The sequence below is a fragment of the Megalobrama amblycephala genome, linkage group LG13, assembly GCF_018812025.1.
Source record: "Megalobrama amblycephala isolate DHTTF-2021 linkage group LG13, ASM1881202v1, whole genome shotgun sequence".
Lineage (NCBI taxonomy): Eukaryota > Metazoa > Chordata > Actinopteri > Cypriniformes > Xenocyprididae > Megalobrama > Megalobrama amblycephala.
This window is the reverse complement of record NC_063056.1, coordinates 14,848,246-14,875,080: the sequence shown is the minus strand read 5'-3', so window position 1 is coordinate 14,875,080 and position 26,835 is coordinate 14,848,246. Positions and strand designations below refer to the sequence as shown.

The 26,835-nt window shown below is 36.4% G+C and overlaps 1 protein-coding gene across 4 annotated transcripts; it reads right to left on the bottom strand.

The window, feature by feature from the left end:
- Positions 1-84: 84 nt before the first annotated feature.
- Positions 85-26,835, bottom strand: pde11al (phosphodiesterase 11a, like). Of its 4 annotated transcripts, XM_048153923.1 has the most exons (20): positions 25,428-26,835; positions 22,393-22,551; positions 20,789-20,878; positions 20,436-20,576; positions 17,139-17,203; positions 15,686-15,806; positions 14,705-14,780; positions 14,554-14,621; positions 14,316-14,408; positions 14,090-14,140; positions 12,891-13,037; positions 12,569-12,676; positions 10,423-10,532; positions 6,757-6,847; positions 3,640-3,740; positions 3,260-3,337; positions 3,124-3,187; positions 2,880-2,954; positions 2,693-2,776; positions 85-2,614 (listed from the first exon to the last, which is right to left on the bottom strand). In XM_048153923.1, exons 1-20 carry the CDS (start codon positions 26,199-26,201, stop codon positions 2,345-2,347), a joined length of 2,766 nt encoding a protein of 921 aa, XP_048009880.1. In that variant the 5' UTR covers positions 26,202-26,835; the 3' UTR covers positions 85-2,344. The 4 variants fall into 4 exon arrangements, with proteins under 4 accessions (XP_048009880.1, XP_048009882.1, XP_048009883.1 ...); XM_048153925.1 differs by lacking the exons at positions 20,436-20,576; positions 20,789-20,878; positions 22,393-22,551; positions 25,428-26,835 and adding an exon at positions 17,346-17,689 and having other exon boundaries at positions 86-2,614; XM_048153926.1 differs by lacking the exons at positions 20,436-20,576; positions 20,789-20,878; positions 22,393-22,551; positions 25,428-26,835 and having other exon boundaries at positions 86-2,614; positions 15,686-15,810; positions 17,139-17,303.

The window sequence follows — 26,835 nt, the reverse complement described above, 5'->3', positions numbered from 1 at the left end:
CAATGTGAAATTAAACAGCATATTTGTGCTATTGATTTTTTTTTTTTTTTTTTTTTAAGTATGTAACATTTAATTCTGAGCTTTGGTTCTTTTATATATAATACAATATGGGAATTGTTAGTTGGTTCTGAGTCAGGCATAGATTGTGTGCTGAAACACACAGAACTGAAGTTATTCTGTCTCATTCCTGTTTTCTCTTGGTTTTAAAGCCTCAGGAAGGCAGCCGAGTCCCTGCTGAATAATAGATTACAGAGAGCAGAGCTGGTTGCAGCCGGCCACGCTGCTTTTGTATCAGTCGGCTTGTCCGGCACAAAGCCTCTCTCTCTCTGCAGCTACAACTTCAAACGCTCGCTTTCATCAGTGCTCACACTTTCACCCAGGCCAAATATTTATGCATATGCTGTTTTACATAAGCTATGCTTGCTGTTTGCGTTCTTGGCTTGTTGCAAATTACAGCATATCTGTTATGCAAAACTCATATGCACGAAAGGTTAGGCTGGGAAATGAGTTCTGCAAATTATGTTTCTGAATGATAATATGACTTATGAGACATTTACACAAGAAGTCTAATTATTTAAGCAGGGCTTCATGCAACCAATCACGGATCACCACACTCGCGTGCATCACAGTGATCTTTATTTACAAAACAGCCTGAGGAAAATGACCAGCAATCAGTCTGGCAAGAAAAAACCCTGTTTACCTCTTACAAACTGCACAGTATATCATATTCATTCATGTGGCATTTGATGGATATATGATCCATTGAAATACAGCATGAGAATCTCTCTAAAAGAGACACGCTGAGGCACCAAGTATGATATATGAACATTTTATGTTATAGCTAATAAAATATAAAAGCTATTTCTGGCCTTCTTTTTCACGGTATGAATATAAATGCATTCTTTCTCTTTTCTTTGAAATGTCGAATCATAATAAATGCAAAAATAGGTACATTTCACTTTAATAAGGCAGACAAACTGAACTGAAGAGCATAATCTGACTGTGTGCACACTGATAAACATTAGTAGCAAGACTGCAACACAACCCGAGAGTTTAACTCTCATTTAAAGCAGAAAGTTGCTTTTGTCGAATCTATGCAGCATGCATTTCATGGCATTCCTAGTGCATTCAAAAAAATACAATAAATTTCACATACTAAATTTAAACATGACAAAAATAAACACTGAAACTCACATGCCAAGAACAGATGTCTGTTTTTGCATGCAACAAATTCACTTTTTAAATACTGTGATAATTGACTTTGGTTCATCTTAGAAATCAACTTTCAAGGACGTATCCCTGATTCACATTCATTCTGGATAATCTTCTGTTTGCCATGTGAACAGTTGGTATGCAATCATGTGCACGACAATGTATACTGTATCTTTGCGGTAAAAGTTGTAGTAATGTAGCTATACTATTTTATGATTGAAAGGTACATGAGGCTAAGGATGCATACACAAACATTAAACAATTTGTATGCAGTGCTGTTCAATATAAAATTATAACACAATCAGCAGTTGTCCCAGTGGTTCCATGCAAGTCTGAAGAGACAACAGCAAAAAATCACAGTGATATTAATTTATACATTCATCAAATCAGTGCTCAGTTTCTGCATCTCAATATAGGAATCCTATCAGCAACTCTGTTTTATATTTATGTAATTCCAGGCTTTGTAAAAGCAAACTTGTAACTTGCAATATAGCAGCTCTGAGCATTAGACACATTACAAATTCTGACATTCAATTTTTTGTGCACCTGAATTTTCACAGTTTTGTCACATATGCCATTATAATCTCAAAAATATGGGTTGTTAAACTTTCATTTTAAAACCATAGTCATTGTTTAATGTTTTAAATTATGCTGCAAGTGCAAGTGCCTGATTTAAAGGGATAGTCCACAAAAAAATGAAAATTCTGTCAGCATTTGCTCACTCATGTTGTTCCAAACCTGCTCTTTCTTATCTCTTCAGAACACAAAAGAAGCACGGTGTGAAAAATGTTGTCAATCAAACGGTTTCGGTTCCAGTTGACTTCCATTATATTTTTTTGTCCATACAGTTTAAGTCAACGGGAGCCGAAACCGGTTACCGACATTCTTCAAAATATCTATTTTATGTTCCACAGAACAACATGAGGGTGAGTAAATTACAGAATTTTCATTTTTGGATGGACTATGTCTTTAATTTCAATAGAAATACTGTCAATCTCAAAGAAATCTATGTAAAAAAAGAAAGGAAAAAAAAAAAGTTGGTTAACATGTTTTTTTTTGTATGTAAACATAGTAAAGCTGTCAAAGTCCTAATTACTCAGTGGGCCGTCCTTTAATTGCCACATCATGCCTCTTATTTGTAATTGGCTACTGGGGTATGATTTGGCTCCACACAGTGGGTGGAGTCTTTGCTCTGATTGGTTGCTTCACCCTGACTTGATTCTGTCTCGTGGGTGGAGTCTGAACTCTGAGAGGATTCTATCTCCCCTGCCTTTAGACTGGAGATACACTCAGAGGCTCTGCGTGTTTGCTGATAGGACAGACAAAGCTCCTCCCACTTCTTTCGGTTGGCATCAATTCCATCTGCCATCGGTTGAAGCTTCCTATTCAACTTCACAAGAGCCTGTAAAATACATTATCATCACTGTATAAAAGTTAATTAGCCTGAGTTATTTCATTTTAGTTTATTTACTTGTTTTACCTCATATAGTGGCTTACAAATTCCATCAATCCATTCCAGCTGAAGAACAGGGAGCTCATCTTTACGATTACGATCAAAAATGGCCTGAAAACAAAATAAACAAGAGCAAAATAAAATCAATTTTAGTGAAAAATCAGCAAATTTTACTTTAAAAATCAGAGGTATCTGTTGGTGAGAGAATACGTACAGCTGGTGTCAACTTCAGCTCTGATCTCTCTCTGTCACCTTGTTCAAAGAATTCACTCGTCACTAGTTCAGCCACCTGGAATTAGAAACAGAGATATAACATTATTTTAATGTACACTATGGTATTATCCCAACAAATGCTGCTCTCTGAAAACAAGTCTTATTATCTTACGCAATTTTGCTTCTCAAAAAAATGGTATTTGTACTAGAAAACAAGCAAGGTTTTTTTGCAAGGTCTGTCTAACCTGTTTTGAGATCTCCCATGGTCGAGTCACTGCACCCAAGTCGCAGGCAGTCATCAGCATAGACCTAGTATGTTTAAATATTTAGAACATTACAACAGCTCCAGGCATTTCTGTTATCAAAGTTGTATTCACTCACCTGAACATGTCTCTATGTTCTTCATTACTCCAACTGAACTGTCCAGATAGAACAACCTCAAAGAACTTGGTTCTTCTTCTTTTATGTCCAATGGGGGGAAAAAAACACTTAAGGTTCTTTCACTGTGTTCAAGTTCATTTTACTTAATGTTCCTTATAGTGAAGATCTTGCAGATCTTCACCAGGCTTTTAGGATCTGAACAAAAGCCATCAATGAGGCTTAATATCACCTCTTCTGCCTCCATTCAAAGGGTGCCTCATTGTGGCATAAACATGAATTACATGCACCTGGTGGAATATTTAGAGCTGTTTGAAGCTGAAGACCACTACCCCTTTAAATATCTATTTAAACAAAAATTTCCACTTGACACTATTACTTACTTGAAATACAAGGTGAGATCTGTGGACAGAATGGCCTGTTTCAGTAGCTGCATCATGTTGCTGTACTCCTTGGAGCATAGATTAGCAAAAATGTTGTGACCCTGTTGAAGGTTAGACATTATTCAGAAATCAACGAGAAAATGATGACAAAGTCGTATTTGACTTTGTCAACTTAACAATGTAAAGTCTGACAAATGAATAATAGTCTGAACAACCTATTTAAAAATGGAAGAGTTTATTAAATCTTCATCAGGTTTTTTAATATGATATAGTGAGAATTTGAGGCTCACACTCATGGAAGAAAAAAACACCTATATTTTATTCAGAGGCCAAAACTGAGCAAAACTAAGTGAAGTTTCTGATATTGATATGGCCAAAAAGTAAGATGAAATTCTGATAGCTTGTCAATCTATATCTTAGTAATATAATATTTAAAGGTGCCCTAGAATTAAATATTGAATTTACCTTGGCATAGTTGAATAACAAGAGTTCAGTACATGGAAAAGACATACAGTGAGTCTCAAACTCCATTGTTTCCTCCTTCTTATATAAATCTCATTTGTTTAAAAGACCTCCGACGAACAGGCGAATCTCAACATAACACAGACTGTTACGTAACAGTCGGGATCATTAATATGTACGCCCCCAATATTTGCATATGCCAGCCCATGTTCAAGCCATTAGACAAGGGCAGCCAGAATTAACATCTGGATCTGTGCACAGCTGAATCATCAGACTAGGTAAGCACACAAGGACAATAGCAAAAAATGGCAGATGGAGCAATAATAACTGTCATGATCCATGATAACATGATATTTTTAGTGATATTTGTGAATTGTCTTTCTAAATGTTTCGTTAGCATGTTGCTAATGTACTGTTAAATGTGGTTAAAGTTACCATTGTTTCTTACTGTATTCACGGAGACAAGAGTCGTCACTATTTTCATTTTTAAACACTTGCAGTCTGTATTGAATTGAATTCATAAACACAACTTCATTCTTTATAAATCTCTCCAACAGTGTGTAATGTTAGCTTTAGCCACGGAGCACCATCAAACCCATTCAGAATCAAATATAAACATCCAAATAAATACAATACTTAAGCGATTAGACATGCTGCATGCCAGTCTATGGAAGGAAATCTGACAGCACTGTGTGATCAAAAAGATCTTCATTTTCTTCCGAAGATGAACGAAGGCCTTATGGGTTTGGAACAACACGAGGGTGAGTAATTAATGACAGAATTTTCATTTTGAGCAAAATAAATATTTCAATGCAATTCAATGATGATTGAGAGATGTACAAATAAACCTTCTTCAAAACCCAGGTGAAAAAAAGTACATTTCAATACTTAAAGTGCTCTATTTTCGTGCACTAATATTTTACTTAATATACTAAAAAAATCTTTTTTTACTTCTTAAGATCATCTTAAGAACATGTAAGTGTACTCAACTGTGCTATTTTGAGACACCATGAATATGAACTTAAATTTTAATATATTTTTGCTTTTAATATACTATCTCTGTATTTTAAAAAAATTTATTTAGATACTACTTATAATACATTTGAACCCATAGTGTACTATAAGTGTTAACTATATACATTTTTTAAATACAGAGATAGTATATTAAAAGTACATTTTAGTTCATTTTCATGGTGTCTCAAAAAAGAGCACAGTTGAGTACACTTACATGTTCTTAAGATGATCTTATGAAGTACTAAAGAAGAATTTTTAGTATAGTAAGTACGAAATTAGTGCACAAAAATAGAGCACTTTAAGTACATTATAGAAATGTACTTTTTTTTTCACCTGGGAAGCCTGATGTATCGCATTTAATATTCATATTTAATCATGTTTTCATGAAAATGATGTACGAATAATCAAATAAACCTAAGCTGCTTCAGTCCAGTAAATGTTGATCTTGAAATATTACTAACAATATCAAATATATATTTAAAATCATTAAAGATTGCACAGCAAAAAGAAGTGTGTACCACAACCTAAAAGGGGCATTTTTAGAATTGTACTAAAATGTCTTTTACTTGCTAAAAAGTATGGTAACACTTTATTTTAGTGTCCTTGTTACTCATGTTACATGTAGTTACTATAGTAATAACTATAAATTATGCATAATTACATGTAACTAACCCCTTAACCAAACCTAATCCTTTATTACATATAGCTAATTAATATTACTCAGTACTTAAATGTATAATTACACTTAAACATGGACACCTTAAAATAAAGTGTAATCAAAAGTATAAACTGACAGTCAGAGGAAAGAAGACATGTTATAGATTGTTCACAATAGTTTTTTCAGCAAAGTTTTGATCATGTTGATAATTTAGAGTCCTTGGAAATTTGCGTATCAAATATGATACAGTAGGATTTATAGCGCACGTAAAATGTGACCCCACTCTCCTAAGGTCTAAGTGAGGTTTGTGGAAAGCACATCCCTTGTCCCAAGTTCTATTATTCATACAAAGCCCTGTCTTTTCCTCTGAAATAAAGCCAATCACGAAACCAGGAATCACTCCACACCCCTGAGTATCATTCATAAAGAGTGTGTCTCCAAAGTTCTCTACGCTTGTTCAGTCTCTGCGATAGAAAGCAATTTCTTTCTCTCTTTGCTTCAGTGCAGCTGACCCAAGAGGGGAATCTCCTTAGCACAGTTAATTGGTGTTGGTTAAAAAAGCTCAATGGATGTCTACAGGAAATCGATATAGAGCTTGGTCATGATTAAACAGCTCAGAGCTAAATCAGCCACTTAATCAAACGCTGACAGCCATTTGCATTCTTTCCATCCACTGAGACATGCAAATGTGGACAGGGGTAAAATGGGTTACTTCTGCAAATTCATTACAAGAGAGGTGTGAGAGGGACACGGTATTAGTCCATCGCTTTGACAATGTTCTTTGTGTTCTGATCTTTGTCCAAATGTATGAGTAACTTCAATTCAAGTGTGAATAGTAGTGGATTTACCTTGAACTGTATAATCCTCATAAAAATACAATTCAGTGCTTTATCTTGTTACTGCTCACTGCTCTGTCATCTCTACTGCTGACAGTACTGTGACCTGACAGACATGCTAGTTCATGTCATTTAAACATTACTCACCTCACTCTGCAGGATCATGACAGCATGGTTGAAATGATGATGCTCAAGTGTGGCAGATGTTCCGTACAGCAGCGCCAGTGCTGACCCAGACCTTTGGGAACACAATAGAGATAAGCTACAGTACAATAAGAACATTATGTTGCTGTACACACATACAGGACACACTACATAGAGCTAATTTCTTATTTAAAGGACTGCACTACAAAATATACATAAGAAATGTTTCTTGAGCAGCAAATCAGCATATTAGAATGATTTCTGAAGGATCATGTGACACTGAAGACTGGATTAATGATGCTGAAAATTCAGCTTTGCATCACAGGAATAAATTACATTTTAAAATATATTAACATAGAAAACAATTATTTTAATTTGTAATAATATTTCACAATATTACTGTTCTTACTGTATTTTAATCAAATAAATGCAGCCTTGATAAGAGGTCTTACCGACCCTAAACTTTTGAACGGTAGTAAATGTTTCTTGTTTTAAGAATGTTAAAGGTGCCCTAGAACGTTTTTTAAAATGATGTAATATAAGTCTAAGGTGTCCCCTGAATGTGTCTGTGAAGTTTCAGCTCAAAATACCCCATAGATTTTTTTTAATTCATTTTTTTAACTGCCTATTTTGGGGCATCATTATAAATGAGTCGAATCAGGGCTACTGGCCCTTTAATTCTCGTGCTCCAGGCCCACGGAGCTCACGTTTGCCTTGAACAGTGCATAAACAAAGTTTACACAGCTAATATAACCCTCAAATGGATCTTTACAAAGTGTTCGGCATGCATGCGTCGGATTATGTGAGTATTGTATACTGTTATATTGTTTACATTTGATTCTGAAAGAATTTGAGGCTATGCTCCGTAGCTAACGGCTAATGCTACACTGTTGGAGAGATTTATAAAGAATGAAGTTGTTTATGAATTATACAGACTGCACGTGTTTAATAATGAAAATAGCGATGGCTCTTGTCTCCGTGAATACAGTAAGAAATGATGGTAACTTTAACCACATTTAACAGTACATTAGCAACATGCTAACGAAACATTTAGAAAGACAATTTACAAATATCACTAAAAATATCATGTTATCATGGATCATGTCAGTTATTATTGCTCCATCTGCCATTTTTCGCTATTGTTCTTGCTTGCTTACCTAGTCTGATGATTCAGTTGTGCACATCCAGACGTTACTGGCTGCCCTTGTCTAATGCCTTTCATAATGTTGGGATCATGGGCTGGCATATGCAAATATTGGGGGCGTACACCTAGGGATGGGTATCATTAAGGTTTTAACGGTATTACTACTCTTACCGATACTGCTTATCGATCCGGTACTTTAACGGTATTCTTATCGGTACTTTTTGTTTATATATATATATATATATATATATATATATATATATATATATATATATATATATATATATATATATATATATATATATATATTATAGCCTATAAGAGCTTAATTAACTTTGCTTTATATTATATAGTGTCTGGCATTTATGGTGTTTTATATAAGATACAGTAAGAACATGAACAAAGAAACAAACTGCCAAATACAATAAAACAAAGACACAAATGAAATAAAGTGCTTTCATTTGTTCTTGTGCTCATGTAAGTAATATAGGCCTAGCCTATAAAAGAAATCTAAGTAACCAAATGTAAAATAACATTGCATGGTTTTCACAGTATAAATTAACATATTAAATCTTATTAAAGCTAACTATATTCAGAAGAAGTGCTGTGAGTGTTTTTCTCTTTGCATTCTGTTGTTTAACACTGATGGGCGTCAGAAGATGACTGCTGTCACTTTAAGACAATATATTAACACACATCGGATTTTCTCCCAGCTGTTCATGTACACTTACGATGTAAACTGCGTTTAAGTAGCTAAACACACTCCAATCCGGTCATTTTAACATACTATTGTGTATATTTGATCGTTTGGACGTGCACCTGAAGCACAACGTGTAATTTGTTTGTCTATTTGCGATCCGTTTTGAAGAGCGCGCCGCAATTCAGCCTGAGGAACAGCGTCTCTTGCGTGGATTATTGTGCTTTCAACGTTTTAAACGTTGATGATAATTATCAAACCTTTACTGCAATTTAGCAACAGTAAAGACTGCATTTTACAACAATCGCCGATTGTGCTAAATCTGACGTTAAGTTTGAGTTTAGGGAGGAACGAAAGCGCACAGCTGTGAAGAGAATGAAGGTGTGCTAGACGAAACGTGGCTAGTTTTTAATAGTTTTACCTCAGATATGTTCTTTCTGATCCTTAGAAGCCACAATCGAAATCAAAAATAAAACTAGCTTAATATCAAAGCACAGGCCTAAAGTGTAAGTTGTCATTTAGTTGTTTAGATCTGTCCTCCATCGTCACCATTAAACAGGGATTTCATGTGAGCGGCTGCGCGTGCTGTAACTCCGCTGCGTGAGCGCGATCTCTTTTCATGCGAAAGCAAAAATGCATCAGACAAATGTCCTAATATTATTGCATATAGAAACAGCTGGCGACTCTGGCGAGATGGAATCTGCAAGATAATGTCTATATAGCAATAATAAATGCACGTGCATTTTATTCATAATTTCTCTAGTACCGATAGCAGAACCGTTAATGTCAGAGCTTATCGATACATCGGTCTTTCAAAATTTAGCCCCGGGGTCAATTTAATACCGGGTTTCGGTACCCATCCCTACGTACACCCCGACTGTTACGTAACAGTCGGTGTTATGTTGAGATTCGCCTGTTCTTCGGAGGTATTTTAAACAAATGAGATTTATATAAGGAGGAAACAATGGTGTTTGAGACTCACTGTATGTCATTTCCATGTACTGAACTCTTATTTAACTATGCCAAGATAAATTCAATTTTTCATTCGAGGGCACCTTTAAAGGGGTCCTTTATTATGGTTTCACTTTTTTAACTTTAGTTAGTGTGTAATGTTGCTGTTTGAGCATAAACAACATCTGCAAAGTTGTGATGCTCAAAGTTCAAAGCAAACTACACCAAGCTTCTTCCGGGGTTGGAGACATCACAAACCCCAACATTTACATGAACTCTGCCCCCGGTAACACACAACAAAGGGGGTGAGGCCATGTTGTGCTGCTTTAGTGTTGTTACCAAAAGTTGTAACTAAAAGTTGTAACTTCTTCCTGAGTCTCTCCATCAGCGTTTGACTCCAGTTTGAACAACGTAAGGCTGAACAGCGACACTGACAGTCTTTTTGGCTGCGTGAGATTCTCCAGCTTTGCTGTTGTTGAGCAACTGAAGCACAAGCTGTTAAAGCTCAGCTCTCTTCTGGAAAGCGGACCGGAAGCATCACCTCATTTGCATTTTAAGGGGGACACACAAAAACGCAGTGTTTTTGCTCACACCCAAATAGGGGCAAACTTGACAAGCTATAATAAATGATCTAACCATGTAAACATGCATAATTAGGATAGCAAAATAAGACGATTAATCAACTTTTACAAGGAAGGAAAAAGAAACTGCCATATATTTTGATGTTGATTATCAAAATCCACAGTATTGGCACAAATCTGTCAGTTATTAGAAGCTAGTCATATTAGATACATGCCAACATTGACAGGCTGCATGACATCATCCTTGAGCACCATAAACAACCACTGCAATTTACATTAACAAACTTTTGACTTACTTTGCCTGAAAGGCATTATTTGTGCCCCGATGGTCCAGGTCATGGCAGAAACACCCAACCATAAGTGCGAGAATCTCTGAGTCTGTCAGCACCTCCTGGAACCCAGCAGTCTGAAATCCACAACAGAGAAATCTACTACTGTGGTCAACCCAGTGACACAAATCCTCCAATTCAGTGATTAAATTATGGCCTGAAAGAACATTATTGATTTAAACTATGTGCATTTACAGCCTTTACATCAGAAAATCATTAGAGGAATAGTTCACACGAAAATTAATGCCCTGCCATCATTTACTGACACTTATTTTGTTTCAAACTTGTATGACTTTCTTTTTTCTGTTGAACACTGAAGGTGTTTATCTCTTCCAAACAATGGAAGTGGATGAGGGACTAGGGGTGGTCAAACTCCAAAAAAAAAAATCACCTTAAAACCATTATAAAAATACTTTATATGACTTGTGAATTATATTCAAGTCACACAACAGCTTTGCAAATTCAAGTCATTAAAAAATATATTATATATATTTTTATAATATATTTGGACACTTAATTGCATGTTGATTGCAATGAAATGAAAATGTAATGTATTTAAAATGTATTCATTAATTAAAATGCAATTAGCTGAAATATAGAGTGCTTTTTGACCCACTAGGACTTAGATACATCTTTATATGTAATTTAATAATTAGTTCTATTGTTTTTGAAAAACAGTTCATGTGACTTCAATGATTCAACCTTAATGTTATGAAGCAACGAGAATACTTTTTGTGCCAAAAAAAAACTAAATAACGACTTTATTCAACAATATCCAGTGATGGCTGATTTCAAAACACTGCTTCATGAAGCTTCGAAGCTTTACGAATCTTTTGTTTCGAATCAGTGGTTCGGAGCGTGTATCAAACTGCCAAAGTCACACCCCCCAGTGGTAAACCATTGAAATTTAGAAACACTTATGATGTAACAAAGTTTAGTTTACTGAAATCATGTGACTTTGGCAGTTTGATACACGCTCCGAACCACTGATTCGAAGCCAAAGATTCGTAAAGCTTCATGAAGCAGTGTTTTGAAATCACCCATCACTAGATATTGTTGAATAAAGTCAACAATATCTACAATATCACACAAAAAGTATTCTTGTCACTTCATAACAATAAGGTTGAGCCACTGTACTCATATGAACTGTTTTAAATATGTCTTTAGTAATTATCTTGCTGGCAATAGAGGCCTCACTGAGCCATCGGATTTCAGCAAAAATATCTTAATTTTTGTTCAGAAGATGAACGAAGGTCTTACGGGTGTAGAACGACATGAGGGTGCGTAATTAATGACAGAATTTTCATTTTTGAGTGAACTAACCCTTTAAGTTGCGATTTTAACTGTAGTGTGGTATTCATTTAAAATTGATATATTTTAATTGTAATATTGAATAACACACTACAGTTAAAATTATAATCATATATTTTACATGTGCTTTAGTATGTTAGTCAGCACATCAATATAAGTGTAAAGATTATTAAAACGTAATGATTTAAAAAATACTTTAAAGGAAATCTTTTAGTTTGACATTATTACAAAGTGCAATTTTTAAAAGTGTACTTAAGTGTGTTAACAGTCATAGTAACATGACGGTGAGTAAATGATGACTTTTCAAATGATCCTTCAGAATTCATTCTAATATGCTGATTTGGTGCTCAAGAAACATCAATGTTGAAAACTGCTTAATATTTTGCTGCTGAATTTTTTTGTGGAAACTGTGATACTTTTTTTTCAGGATTCTTTGACGAAATGAAAGTGTACTAAAGCCTGTTAACATGAAAGTATACTCTCTTTAAACATTTAATTGGCCTTATATCTGCTAGTACAGTTTTTTTTTTTTTTAAATATTCTTTTGAAGTACACTACAAGTCCACATTCAATACAATTAAGCACAATTTTTTTCAGAAGGGTTGAAAGTCTATTTTGACAGTCATCGTCACCATTCACTTTCAATGTATATGGAAAACAGCAGCTTAGACATTCTACTATTTTTGTGCTCCATGGAAGAGCGACATGGGGGGGAGTAAATAATGACTGAACTATCAAAATCAAATCACATAGTATCAGTCGAGAAGGCCACTTCGATCAGCATCTGTGCTTGGTGACTTACAGTGATCATAACAAACATGCACTGCGAGACGTTGAAGGCGTGCCTCCAGTTGTGGTAGGCTACGGTGCGGTAGTTCTTCCTCACGGTAAGCAGCCAGCGGCACAGCACCTGAGCAGAAAAAGAAACGAACGCTGTAGTATTCACAAACCGTACAGTAGCTCCAGACACCACAGTGTTCCAGGAACCAGCCTGCAGCACAGCATCTCACCGATCTATAACCCAGCGATCCACACTCAACACAGCATACATATGTAAGCAGCATTTCACTCTTCCAGTCAGTATGGTTGGCGTTTCGCCCCCTCTCTCATAGTGACTGCCTCACCTCATAATCAATTTTGAATTTCTGCACGACACCAAGCTCCAAAAACATCCGCAGGGAGGCAGTGATCATGGCGTCGTTGTCCAGAGAAAAGTCATTAAAGTGGAACTCATCGATCCCGAGCTCACTGCTTAGGGGAATCTTAGCAGCCTGAGAGAGAAGAGGGGACAATCTCAGCGACTCTGGTAGCAAGGCAATTAAATACCAGAGCAGAGCCTGGTCCACTGAGGGCTCAAACAGAAAGAGTATATTACACTCTGCCATTTCAATTATTAATGCTTTAGCTTTCTCAAGTCTAGGACCCACCAACTATAAATTTCTAGGAAACGCAGGGGGCTGAGATGTTTTTTTGCTCATCTATCTCTCTAATGTATGAGTTTAATTTGAAGTTTTCATCATGTCTCTCTGGAGGAAAGTTTTAAACATTCTATATTCTACTGATCTCTGAATCTTGTACCGGCCCTTTAAGAGTGTGTTTGCAACACTACAGAATAAAGCTTTATCATTCTGTAAAGATAGTACTGCACTGGTCAAACAATACAGTAAGTTTGATATTTTTGATATTCATTTCAAATGTGCATGACAGGCATTACAGTGTACTGGCAAAGCATTTCTAATGTTTTCAATGAATCTATAACAGATAAATTGAATAAACAAATTATAAAAAGTTATATTATATTCTATAATGGGATTTTGTTGTTCCTTTGACATTTTTTATTTTTATTTACAAAAACAATTTTTTATTGTTTTTAAAAGAAGTGATGCTCTATATACAATAAAACAGTATCAAAATAATACAGTAACACAGTAATATTAAGAAATATTACAGTGAAAATGTTAAAAATGCTATTTATTCTTGTGACGACAACGCTCATTACTACAGTGTTCAGTGTCACATGATCCTTCAGAAATCATTTGAATATGCTGATTTTGTGCTCGGGTTACATTTCTTATTATTATCAATGTCAAACAGTTGAGCTGCTTCATATTTTTGTAATATCTTTTTTTTTCAGGATTCTTTGATGAATAGCTTTTATTTGAAATGGAAAGCTTTTGTAACATTATAAATGTTTTTACTGTCACTTTTGATCAATTTGCATTCACAGAGAACATCTACAATTTTGTTTTAGATATAAATAATGAATTTAAAACTAAGTATGTAGTTAATTACCATATTTTATGTCTAGTTTGACTAGACTTACTTTCAGTCGATCAACCTCTGCCTTAGAGCACGTAGCATGATAGGACAGCATCTGGGAAAAGACAGAAACAACAATACACTATGCACACAAAGTCTTTTTCAATACCCACACAGATTATGCACACCATCTGTTCTCATGATATTTATATGCAGGCAAGATTATAGCTGTTATGTTTATGAGCAGTTTAAAACAGATGAAGAAAATACCGATAAGAGATATTACTCACATCTAGAGCCACAGACTGCTTGGCCCAAGTCTTCTTCACCTGGTTATACATCATTGTGTTGTTAATACCCAGACCACAGAAAATAACAAATGCCTGTGAGGATCAATGGAAATGAAAATTACTCATGCGTATATGATTTATGAAAGAATTAGTAGTGGCTCTAATTGGCTCTAATTCACTTATAGAATACTGATTGATCATTTTATTGCAACATCAAAAATTCGAAATAAAGTCACACCTCAAATAACCTTTGATCGGCATCATTAAATGTCTTCCTGTCCAAGCGATTCAGAATCTGGGCAACACCTAATGAATGTAAGAAATTTTTTTAATTGCTGTTTCTGTGAGTTTGTGCTTAAGCAGTTAAGCATTTGTGTAGGGAAACTCACCAATAATCTGATGTGTCCGATTCCAGATGGGGACGCATAAAACTGATCTGATATGAAAACCAGAAGCCTGGTCCGCCTGAAACACATTGCTTGCATGATACAAGTGTGTGTTTGAGTACACTTGGGTGTATGTATATACACAGTTCAGAAATTTTGAGTTTCTGTATAATTTCCATATGATTTTACTTATGTGCTTATGGTTAAATGATTTTGTTTTTCTCAGAAGTGCTTAAGTATGCATTCTTAGGGTGGAAAAACTAAGTGGAAAAACATTCTTAAGGAGGTTAGATATATAAAAATTATTTTTATATAAACTTTCAAAAGACAACTGAATATGGTTTATCTCTTATGCAGTAAGAGTCCTGATGATTTTTGCCACAACACGGTTTTATATTATTTCGTTTATATCCTTACTGTTCAACTGGTTGAGGTTGATATAGGATTTAGAAAGTAATAAGTAATGCAATACTTTTTAGCGAGATTAATTAGTAATCTAATTACACTGTTGATGATTTACACTGAATATGTAATTAGTATCTAGTAATTAATTACTTAGTTAACCATTTCAACAATTTCAACTAATTGCATTTAATAGAAATTTAAACTAATACAGTTTCATTTAATTGTAAATAACATGCAATTTAGTGTCCAAAAGCATTACAGTAAGTTTTTAAAGTAGATTTGTTTTCCAAAATAAGTACTCTTTTTGAGTAAGTATGCTAAAGTGTACTTATTTTTGACAAGGGCACTAGTTCACAATGTCATCACCTGAGTTCTTATCTAGCAACAGTGGTAAACAGATGCTGCTAGCATGCTAGTTCAGACCCAACTGGCTGTTTTCTGCATGTCTCTTCACATGGTGTCAGTTGGGTCTGAACTAGCATGCTAGCAGCATCTGTTTACCACTGTTGCTGGTGTGGAAACAAACATTTGTGTGAGTCAAGCAATCAAATCGAGTCTGAGAGGGTGTGTACTGCTCACCTCAGCATCAAAGCGGGGATCCTGACAGACGTCACTAATGTTAACAGGCAGGCCGGTTGATGCAACCAACTCAGCAATGCTGTTATTGATTAGCCAGTCCGAGCAAGACACCTTCTCCATGCTGACTTTGTCAAATGCACACACATACACACAAACACACATACTGAGTATAGTATACATTTAAGTCACTATGAAATCAAAATGGACAATTCTTCCCCTGGTTTCACAGACCGGCTTAAGCTAGTCTTAAACTAAAATGCATGTTTGAGCTGTTTTAATTGAAAGAAAAACAAGTCAAGTAACCATTGTTTTGTCTCAAGATGAACAAGATGTTGTTTTTTCCTAAGAAATGTTTAAAAAATCTACTTAAATGTCCTAATTAAGCTAAGGCCTAATCCTGGCTTAATCTAAGCCCTGTCTGTGAAACCAGGCCTTGTTTTTTTTTACAGAATGTTTGCTGTGTTTATTATAAAAGTTTAATGTGCACTCATAATCTTTAATCAAAAACATTAACCCCTCGAAACGGCATCTGCTCTCTTCATAACGTATGTCTTGACGGAGGGTGGGACTTATGCTGCCTTCACCTGCCATTTCCTACTTCCCACTTCTGAAGTTGTGATTACGAGTTTGTCGCATTCAAGTGCTTTATTGTCGAATAGAACAGGAATCATGGAGGTCACCAGGTTTATTTTTTGCCTTTTTATTGGGAAACTCTTATTAAAGCCAAAATTATATGTAGTGTCTCATTGATTTACAACAATATAAACACTCACTGCGTAATCTAGATAGTCAGCTTGCTGACAATTCTGAAATTTCAGTCAAATACAGGCTATTTTCGCTGTCTACAAAATATACAACATGCTTCAAATGATTCATATACTGTATGTAAATATGCACTACTTTAATGACAAGACAAGGTGATATAGCTGTTGTGAAAAAACTAATAAAGAACTAATATAAACTAATAAAGAATACCAGTCACAGCAGCCATCATTCTCCCCTCCGCCATGTTTAAAGTTTATGGCATGCCCAACTCGGGAACTTTGATATCAAAATCATCCCTTAGCTTCCCACTGGCAAATACGACTTGAGAGGGCCTTCATGTCCAATTTTTAACTAGAAAACTCATATTTACAATAATTCCGATAGCACATGAAGGCAGCATTAATATCCTCCACAACTGACTGCAAAATGACTTTCAAATATACCTCCGTTTAGTTAGCAACACCCAACTTCCTAGGATCAATTAATCAATTCCCAAGAGCAAAATTAAGTCCCATCCTACATTTTTTTCTCCTTTCAAATATATCCGTTTCACTCGGATATACGTCAAAATAGCGAAGAAAAGAATATCGCAACTTCTGTTTCATGCCGACTTTAATTGACATGCTGCCCACACTATAAACACACATGTAACAGTGTGTTATATTATTAATAGTCCTGTTTTTCTCACCTGATGTCATGATCGACGCTGCACAGTGGAGACATAAGCTCAAATGTCTGGGAGAACTTCACTACCTGAGAACACATTAAAAAAGATTTTTGCATTCTCTGAAGACAATGTGTGCAGTGAGCAATGTTTGCTGTACAAAACTTGCTGCTACAATGCTAGGGTGATTTCCAGGACATTGCTAAGGTGTTCTGAGCGGTGTTTGCTTACCAGTCTAAAGTCTGATATATTGTGATATTCTGGTACATATTTATGGCTCTGTTTTATTGTTTGTCAGGCATTGTAAGTCCAATTGCCTAGATATGCATGATTTGAGGTAGAATTGTGATCGATGCTGAATACACTGTTTGAAAAGGCACAAATAATTTAAAAAAGAGTAACGGATTTGACCAAATAATATCAAATATGTTTGTTAGACTGATTATGTAACAAGCAGAATGATAAAGTGATATTGTTGAACATAATAAAATTAAAAAATGGACAAATGACAGCAATTTTGTTTCTAAAACAAAGCAGAGAGTCACTGTAATGTCACATTCAATATGCAGGCAGTGAGAATCATCTTTTTATCCCTATTTTCTTTACTTCTTCTACGTTAACTCTGGACTATCAAGTGCTGAAACACGGTGCCCTCTACTGGCTGAATGATATATGCAGTCAGTGACAAATATGCATGGAATACAAGTCACCTGCAAAGAAAAATCACAGACTTTTGTTCCTTTAAGAAGTAATGCTACAGAGACACAGAGTGATGATGTAATTTTGTAGGCCAACCTGGAAGTTAGCATTACCCTGAGCAATAAAAGTTTATGATTCTTACATGTTTTGTACACTGTGATAGTTTAAAAAAAATAAAATAAACACAACTTTTATGAATTTTGAAGCCTAAATACATTTGGCACAAGTAGAAAGCTAAACATAAGCTATAAATTAACTACATCATGATTAAATGACTTCAACGTCACGGTCACCATCACTAAGCTTCTGACAACACTTTCAATCTTTATTTTCCCTGAAAGTTTGAGTTAGAAAAGTTCGCAAGAGTGTGACAATAAACACAACAAGGCTGTAAAAGCAAACTAGTGAGTAGATGAGATTTACTGTTTGGTGTGATGACTTTAATGTCCGCGAGAACCTCTAGAGGTTAGCACAGCTGTTGTCCCATTTTTAAGACAAATAAAAGCTTTTAAATCACAAGAGGGTATTACGGATGTATTTTATGTCATAGAATAAAATGTGAAAATATATTGAGCTTGTATTAACCACAGACCTTATTTCAGGCATTTAACCAAAAAAACCCACTGACTTTGGGACGATGGAACCGGAAGTGCTAAAATGCTAACTCGTTTCCAGGTTTTGGCTAACAAAAATATGTCATCCCTGCAACACTCCATTGTCATTATATTACTGATTAAGAGCTTTTTTTCCTTTTTTTTTTAAATAGCATATTTTAAATAAATGTAATAAAAATAGAATAAATAATTGTATGAATTAAACAAATCACATTTGCTAAATTGAAGCTAAAAATGGAACAGTTACATAAAACATAGCTTTTAATTTTGTCGTACTCCCGCTTTAAGCCCCACCCAAAGTCAGATCTACACAGAATACTGATAATAGTTTGGCTGCACACTCCTAACTTGAATATCATTCATGTCCATAGCACAAACTATGGAAGGTTGTTTCTGCCACTGAATAAAAAATTTGGTAATTAAAAAAAAAAAAAGAAAGGGAATTGCAACTTTTTATCTCACAATTCTGACTTTTTTTCTCACAACTGTGACTTTTTTTCTCACAATTGTGACTTTATATCACACAATTCTGAATTTATAACTCTCAAATACGACTTCATATTCTGACTTTATAACTCGCAATTGCGACTATATCATGCAATTCTGAGAGAAACAGTCAAAATTGTGAGATAAAAAGTCGCAATTATCTTTTTTTTAAGAATGAGCAATATTGATGCTCTCTTTGGCAAGCACCAAGGGCCCTATTTTAACAATCTAAGCACAGGTGCACTTAGGGCAGGGGTGTCAAACATACGGCCCACAAAGGTGTCCAATCTGGCCCGGGGGATGATTTGAAGAATAATAATAATAAAAAAAAAAATAGAGACGCATGGTCCACCAGCCATAAATCCGAGTGGCTTTTAGTTTTATTTTGGCCAATCTCTATTCTGGACTTGCAAACAAACTGCTTTGCAATCATTTCCCAGACTGTAATTTGTGTGGAAATTTTACGAAGTCTGTAAACAGGATGTTAAAACAGGTGCACACTGAATACGGACACAAAGAGGAGAACACAGATGTGCCAAAAAAACTGTATGAGGCATGGGAAGAAAACAAATAATATTGAATTTATATGAATGTATCTCTGAAGGGAACTGACTCTCTTCAGAAGTTTCGATGGCATTTTCTTCTCCTCTTTATCTTCGTATAAAGTTGTGTTTTCAAGTGCAGAGCTGCTTAGTGTACAGCGGTAACCAAGGAAACGCTATATCGCTGCTGTTCCACAAGCGCCACCTCATAAAAAATATTAAATAAAACATTTTAAAAAAATGTAATAAAGTCTTTTCGCTGTAAAAACAAATGCCGTTCAAAGAGCAGTATCTTTTTCTAGTTTTTCTTGCAAATTAAATTGTAGTTTGTTTGGCTAATATTAATGTAACTGTCAGAGCACTAAGGTTTAAAAAAAGATAATTCGGTCCACGCATGGTTAAATTTTTTCCTATCCGGCCCTAAACCTAAAATGAAATCCAAATCCACTTTTGATAGTTGAACTACGTAAAAAAAAAAAGGTCGGCGTTGTGCTCCTGCCTATAGGTGCATATTACTAATTACATATTGTTAAATAACAAAATAAATATTGCACCATTACGCCATTTAGACCAGGTTGCAGTCAGTCAATGGCGCAGTCTTTTTCAGTTGCCTCAAAATAGCAACACGCCAACAATGCACCTGAACACACCTCATTTTCAGACAAGAACACCAATGGGCGAACAGATGGGCATGAGTGCATTTGCTATTCATACAACGTCAGCGCTGGACGTGAAAATGATGGCTGAAACTAGCAAAAAACACTTGTGTCGTTCCTGCCATCGCATTGCACTGGGTGTTTGATAGGGCCCTAAGACCAAGAGCGTAGAAAATAAAGGCTTATGTGAAGGCAATGAGAGGATGTGCAGGTGAATTAGTTAAGAAAGGTGGAAAGTATAAAGAAAAACAAGAAAAGACAAAAAATAAGGATAAACCAAATCATGACAGAAAAGAGAAAAGGAGGACTGAAAAGTGATCTCACAGGGGAGTGGATGTCTTCAAGCAGAAGGACGGAGCAGCGCTCACACTGCAGCAATGTCAGCGCACGCTGCATGATCTTTCTCACAATCTTCTCCAGGTCCGTCTGCTCCTCAAACAGATCATTCACCACCTCCAGCAGGGCCTTGAGAAACAACAGCAGCAGCTCGAAATGTATTCAGATAACGCAGGCCTTCAAGCTTTGGACAGGATTATTAAATATTTTAAACCTTGAGACCTGAGGATTGTAAACAAGCTTACAAGCTACACTGTCTGAGACGTCTAGAAACCTGAAGGCATATTTTAAAACATTCTGAAGAGTTTTATTCAGCAACATTTCTGCAGGTTTTGACTCACCCTGCTCCTCTCATACTCCTTGCGGGATTCGGAGAAGAGTTTGGCATTGGAGATCGATATTCCGCAGAATGGTAAATACATTTGCAGCACCTGTAGAAAGAAGTTTGATGCTTTCAAAGCTTCAGCCAGATTGATGCATGACGGTGAGATATTGAGAGGGAAAAAGAACTGGAGGCATCACATCAGTTCTGCTTCTTTGTATTTCTAGGGCATTTATAACAGCACAGCCTGCTTTCTGCTTTCAGTGCTGTTTGGCATAAATAATTCTAAAGAGACTTTCTGTGCTATTAATTACGATCTATAGAAAGATGTTTTGAAGCAGCGATGACAGTAAAGGAATGAGATGCACAGGTACAGGCTGATTTGTGCTCAGAGAATGAAATTTTCTATTGATTCTGAGGTATGTCATATGTGCTGATTTAGTCAATGACAATAATGACCTCTCGTCACAGCTTAAAGTGTTAGTTCACCCAATGGAAAAATTGTCATTAATTACTCACCCTCATGATGCTCCAAGCCCGTAAGACTTTTGTTCATCTTCGAAACACAAATGAAGATATTTTAAATATAATCGGAGATTTCTGTCCCTCCATTGACAGTCCACACAACTATCAGTACATCGCTTTATATGTAGAACAGATTGAATATAGGGTTTTATTCACATATAAACATTGTTCAGCAAACATAAACAGAAGCTCAACCATACCTGATTCACACACGAAAAAGAACCTCATTGGTTCTCGTACGTCAAGTAAACATGCTTGAGCTTCTGTTTACCACAACTGATGTGCGAGTTGATGAATGTTTATATGGGAATAAAAGCCTAAATTCAATCTGTTCACCATATAAGGCGATCGAGTCTCTTCAGAAAATTTTGACTAAACCGCTCAATTCATAGGGATTAGTTTTACGATCTCTTTATGAAAGTGGTAGTTGCGAAAGACGACAGAATCTCTCAGATTTCATTTAAAATATCTTTGTATTTCGAAGATGAATGAAAGTCTTACGGGTTTGGAACAATATGAGGGTGAATAAGTGATGACAGAATTTTCATTTTTGGGTGAACTAACCTTATAATTTGGGAGTGTGAACACTTTTAAGAAATTATAAGAGCAACAAAGTATCAGAACTAGCTTTGATTTATGCAGTCGCTTAGTACATGTGCAAAACGACCACAGGGTTTCTTAGGTTATGAATGTAAAGAATAAATCTTCTTATATGAATAACTAATTTTAACTATAACTATTCCAGCATGGCAGGATATTCGCTAAGGTGTTAATTCATCTTTTGATTTAGCACAGCAATTATCTTTGCACTCTAGAGTTTCATTACCAGCAAAAGTTTGGGCACTATAGTAATAGGCATCAAGGGAATGTAACAGGCTATAAATCCAGTAGATGGAACAGATCTTTAGAATACAATATCAGCATGAAGTTAAAGGGTTAGTTCACCCAAAAATGAAAATTCTGTCATTAATTACTTTGTGTTCTGAAGATGAACGAAGGTCTTACAGGTGTGGAACGACATGAGGGTGAGTAATTCATGACAGAATTTTCATTTTTGGGTGAACTAACCCTTTAAGTGAAAAGGAGAACAGAGCTTACCTTCTCATCGTCCTCAGTGAATGGAGTTCCGCTGGGGTTCTTGTTGATGGCCTGCACTACGCCGATGACTTCACCGTCACTGTTGCGGATGGCCATGCACAGAATGGACTGAGTCTTATAGCCCGTCAGTTTGTCAATCTCATCACTGAACCGATGGTCCTACACAATACACAAGAGGCACAGCACTCTTGAAAAAAGGGCTCAATGGGTTTTATATATAGAGTTCTCAGCGTGATTTCAGCAGTTTGCCGGTTTGATCCGAATCATGATTCGACACGCTGATTCATTATGCTCGGAAGCTTCCTGAAGCAGTGTTTTGAAATCAGCCATCACTATATAAGTCATTATTTTGTTTTTTTGGCACACCAAAAATATTCTCGTCACTTTATAATATTAATATTGAGCCACTGTACTCACATGAACTGATTTAAATATGTTTTTAGTACATTAATGGATCTTGAGAGAGGAAATGTCATTGCTGGCTATGCAGGCCTCACTGAGCCATCGGATTTCAACAAAAATATCTTGATTTTTGTTGTGAACAAAGGTCTTACAGTTGTGGAACGGCATGAGGGTAAGTAATAAATTACATTATTTTCATTTTTGGGTGAACTAACCCTTTCAGTCTCCATGTTATTGTTAACACGGTCGTCAAGGATACGCAGAGTGAACGTGGGCAGCCACGCTATCGTTTTCAAAAGTCTCCGTTTTGGTCCATTTATACTGAATCGCAACCCCGGCGTTTTCAAACTAAAACGGGGTCTGTAGCATTTTCAAAAGTCTCCATTTTCGAGGTTCGAAAACACAGGCGTAACCATAGTCAAATTTATGCGTTTTAAAACAAAAATGCACTAGTGTAAACGGGGCCTAAGGAGTTGTTTACACTACACCATTTTCAACTAAAAACGTTTTATGTGTTTTCGCTGTTCGATTACATGACAACTGTGTTTTAGGGGCCTAAAAATGCAAACTTTTGAAAACAGGGTTCAAAGTGCACGTTTTTAAAACGAAACCTTTATCGTCTACAAAACTCGAATTTGTGAAAACGTTGACGTCACGTGCATGCATATGTTCAGTCTATAGGCACATAGTGTTTCTTTACAAAGTGACATCGCCAACTACTGTCCTGGCAGCATAATACAGTGTTTTTAGACTTTTTAGTGGATCAGTGTGATCGGGGATCGTTTTGACGTTGTCAACGTCTGTATGAGAAAACTGCAAAGGAAAAACTTCCTTTTTTAGTACATCGTTGACATGTACCCTAAGAGTGTATTATTATAGAAAATGATTTTTCAGAACATTTCCTGCAAATTGGGATATATTTTGATTTACTGTGTCATTTTTAATAATTACTTTTGCTAAATTCCAATAAAGAAAAGTTTATTTTCTTTTATTTCAAACTACACTTACAGACTTTACCTAATTCAATTCTAACAATCAAGATGATTTGGAAAATGATGCTAATTGTTCCAGCTTCACACTTGACTATAGAAATGAGGAAGAGGAAAAACTATGTGTTGTCTTTCAGATCAATCTTCTAGCATCCTATCAGACTTATGATAGCAACCTGATTGTAACAAAGCACTGATCGCCAGAGGAGAACTGGCCCCCCGACTAAGCCTGGTTTCTCCCAAGGTTTTTTTTTTCTCCATTTTAACACCTATTTGCCACTTGTTTGCCACCTGATGTCACCTGATGGAGTTTGGGTTCCTTGCCGTTGTCGCCTTTGGCTTGCTTAGTTGGGGACACTTGACATTTGATATTCAATAGTATTCTTGACATTTATTCAACAGTGCTTTGATCTGCCTGCATTGACACTATTATTTAAGAGCTGCTGTGCAGCCAAATTATGTACCAGTTATCAATGTAAAGCTGCTTTGACACAATTTGCATTGTAAAAAGCGCTATATAAATAAAGGTGACTTGACTTGACTTGACATAGATAGTAGTTTGCTTTATGGGAACAAGCTTTATTTCCACCAACCTTTAAGTAAAAAAAGTCTGCAATTCCAACTGACTGCTATGAGACAGTGGCAGACTCACTGCACTGCATTAATGGATCTCCTCTGACCTATACTGGGGAAGGCTTGCCTGTGGCCATGATATAATGATGTGTATGCTCAACTGGTAGTGTGTATTTGAAGATGGGGAAACGGGCAACGTAGTAATCGAGATTTCTTCACATGAAGACTTGAGTTCTTGAATTTATAGAATCAAAATATTCAGCAATTCCAAGCCTTGGCTGTAGAGACTGTAGAAATCACATTTGTGTAGGCAACTCTTCACATAACCCAAGTCTATTCTATCCCCTATAAAATTTAATATTTTTGCTCTAGCTGTTGAGTAAACAAGAGAACACAAAACCACACAGATATACATCCAGGGAAGGCTTTTACAAGAGATTGAACTTGGGGCAAGTTTTGACAGTATGTGTCTTTTTTAAATGTTATGTGTTAGCCAAAACAATGATTTGATATTTTTGTGTCACCTCTTGCAATGTTGCTGTTTCATAACTAGTTTTGTTTCATAATATTTTACTCTTTGAATTTAATATTCACTGTTTAAGATTCACTGTAACAACTAGCCCCGGTCCCTATTTTTCATGTATAGTGTATTAAAATAAATTCTGAACGTTTGTTATGAAATGTAAATGAATTTTTCCAGGCGCAATTTGTCTTGCGCAACGCAAATTTGTAATTTGGAGCCACTCGGACAATTAGCTAAACGTCAGTTATCTGAATGACTTTTAAAAAACGTCGGTTTTGGTTATGTATTTGTTGATGTGTAAGTTTATAATAAAGTCAAAAACAAAATTGACCGCAGTCGCTAGAGGTTACTGTTGTTATGGTTACCTCTGGCGAATGAAACTTCTTTTAGTTAACGTCTTCTGGCAGAAAATACGCAGTTACTAACTTGTAAGCAAAACCCTTAACCCATGAGCTTTTATTTTGACTTCCTTTAGAAAAAACTCTCAAACCCCCAATAATTCGCAAACCTGACCGCTGAATTGTCTGTATTATTAGTTGCAGTTCTACCTCGTATGCGTTCGGGATGTTGACGGTTTCTCCGTGTTCTGCTACATAACCTATGATGCCTTTTCCCCACGGAACCTGCACCTCGTTTGAGTCCAAAGTGCTCGAAGAGGGTCGCACCGTCGTACCCGAGTGTACATCAAAAAACTTGGACACGAGTGTCCTCTTATGAGACGGTCCCTCCACTAGGAAAAGCGAACACCTGTCTGCGTTCACCATGATGCACACATTGATAAGAATCTTGTAACTGAGGTTTGTCATGTCAAGTTCGTTAGAAATGTCCTTAACCAGCTCGAGGAAGAACTCCCTCTCGTTGGACTCTTTGAGTCTGTATTTGTAGTCAATGGCGCTGGAGGCATATTGAGGCACGTTCACCCGGGACTCTAGCAGCGCGCTCAAGATGTGCGCGGTGGTCGGCGGTAACGAGCTGGCTTTCCGCAAGAGCGCGCGCCGTCGCATACTTGACTGGGACTCGTGAGCCGTGAGACTGACGTGCTCGTCGTAGGTCCGGTGCGCCGTCATCGCTTTGGACCGGGCGAAGTTCCTGCGGAGCTCCATGTGGGATGATCTGCGCTTCAGTCCATCAGGGTTCGTGGGCCAGAATGGGTCCCTCGCGACCCCGCGTTTCTCCTCCACCGGAGACGTTTTGGACGGCTGATGCTCTTTGATCCACCTGCTCAGGGTGTCACATTTCCCCTTCCTGACGAGATATTCCTCAAAAAGCTCCGGATGGCAATCCAAAAATGCCTCCACGTCGGAAAAATCAAAAGTTGTCATGTCGATATTGCCAAAAATGCCACAGCCAAAGTGTTCTGAATTCGTCTACAGTACCGCTCAGCTCACTGTATACTGCTGCACACACTTCACACATCCAGCTGTCATTTACATATCACTGCTCTCCAGCCTTCCTCCTCACACGGGTCTTTTATGAAGCTCGTGGACTTGAGGAGTGAAATAAACAATTAAATGTGACTGCTGCGCGACGACGCTGAAAAATAATAAGCAATTTAAGCAGTTTGGCGGGTAAGACGCAGATCTCCTCTGGGAAGGACCTAAATAAACTTAAAAGCAAACTAGTTCACTGTGTCTGTGAGTGTGACTGAAAATGGATGTTTATTTTGTGTGTCTAGTAGTTTAAAGATCTCTGTTTTTGTTTTGTGAAGCTCCTTTGATGCGGTGTGGCTTCACCACACTTGCTTAAATATATATGTGTGTGTGTGTGTGTGTGTGTGTGTGAGAGAGAGAGAGAGAGACAGAGAGAGAAAAATTATTTTCCAATAGTCTACCTTCTTTTATTTCATTAAGCACTAATGAGCTAAAGGCTTTTGAAGTAGCCCCAGTCTGAAAATCATGACTGCTTTCATTTGTCATTAAAGAATCCCTTTAATCTAAGTCTGTCCACAATATGTAT

What these genes read in the sequence shown, in the direction of transcription:
- pde11al (XM_048153923.1), bottom strand. Translation starts at nt 26,201, where the DNA reads ATGACAACTTTTGATTTTTCCGACGTGGAGGCATTTTTGGATTGCCAT. An exon ending in AGGAGTATGAGAGGAGCAGG is followed by an intron (nt 20,577 to 20,788) that starts GTGAGTCAAAAC and finishes TTGTTTCTCAAG; the next exon opens with GCCCTGCTGGAGGTGGTGAA. An exon ending in CAGAGGTTGATCGACTGAAA is followed by an intron (nt 13,038 to 14,089) that starts GTAAGTCTAGTC and finishes CTTCTCTCTCAG; the next exon opens with GCTGCTAAGATTCCCCTAAG.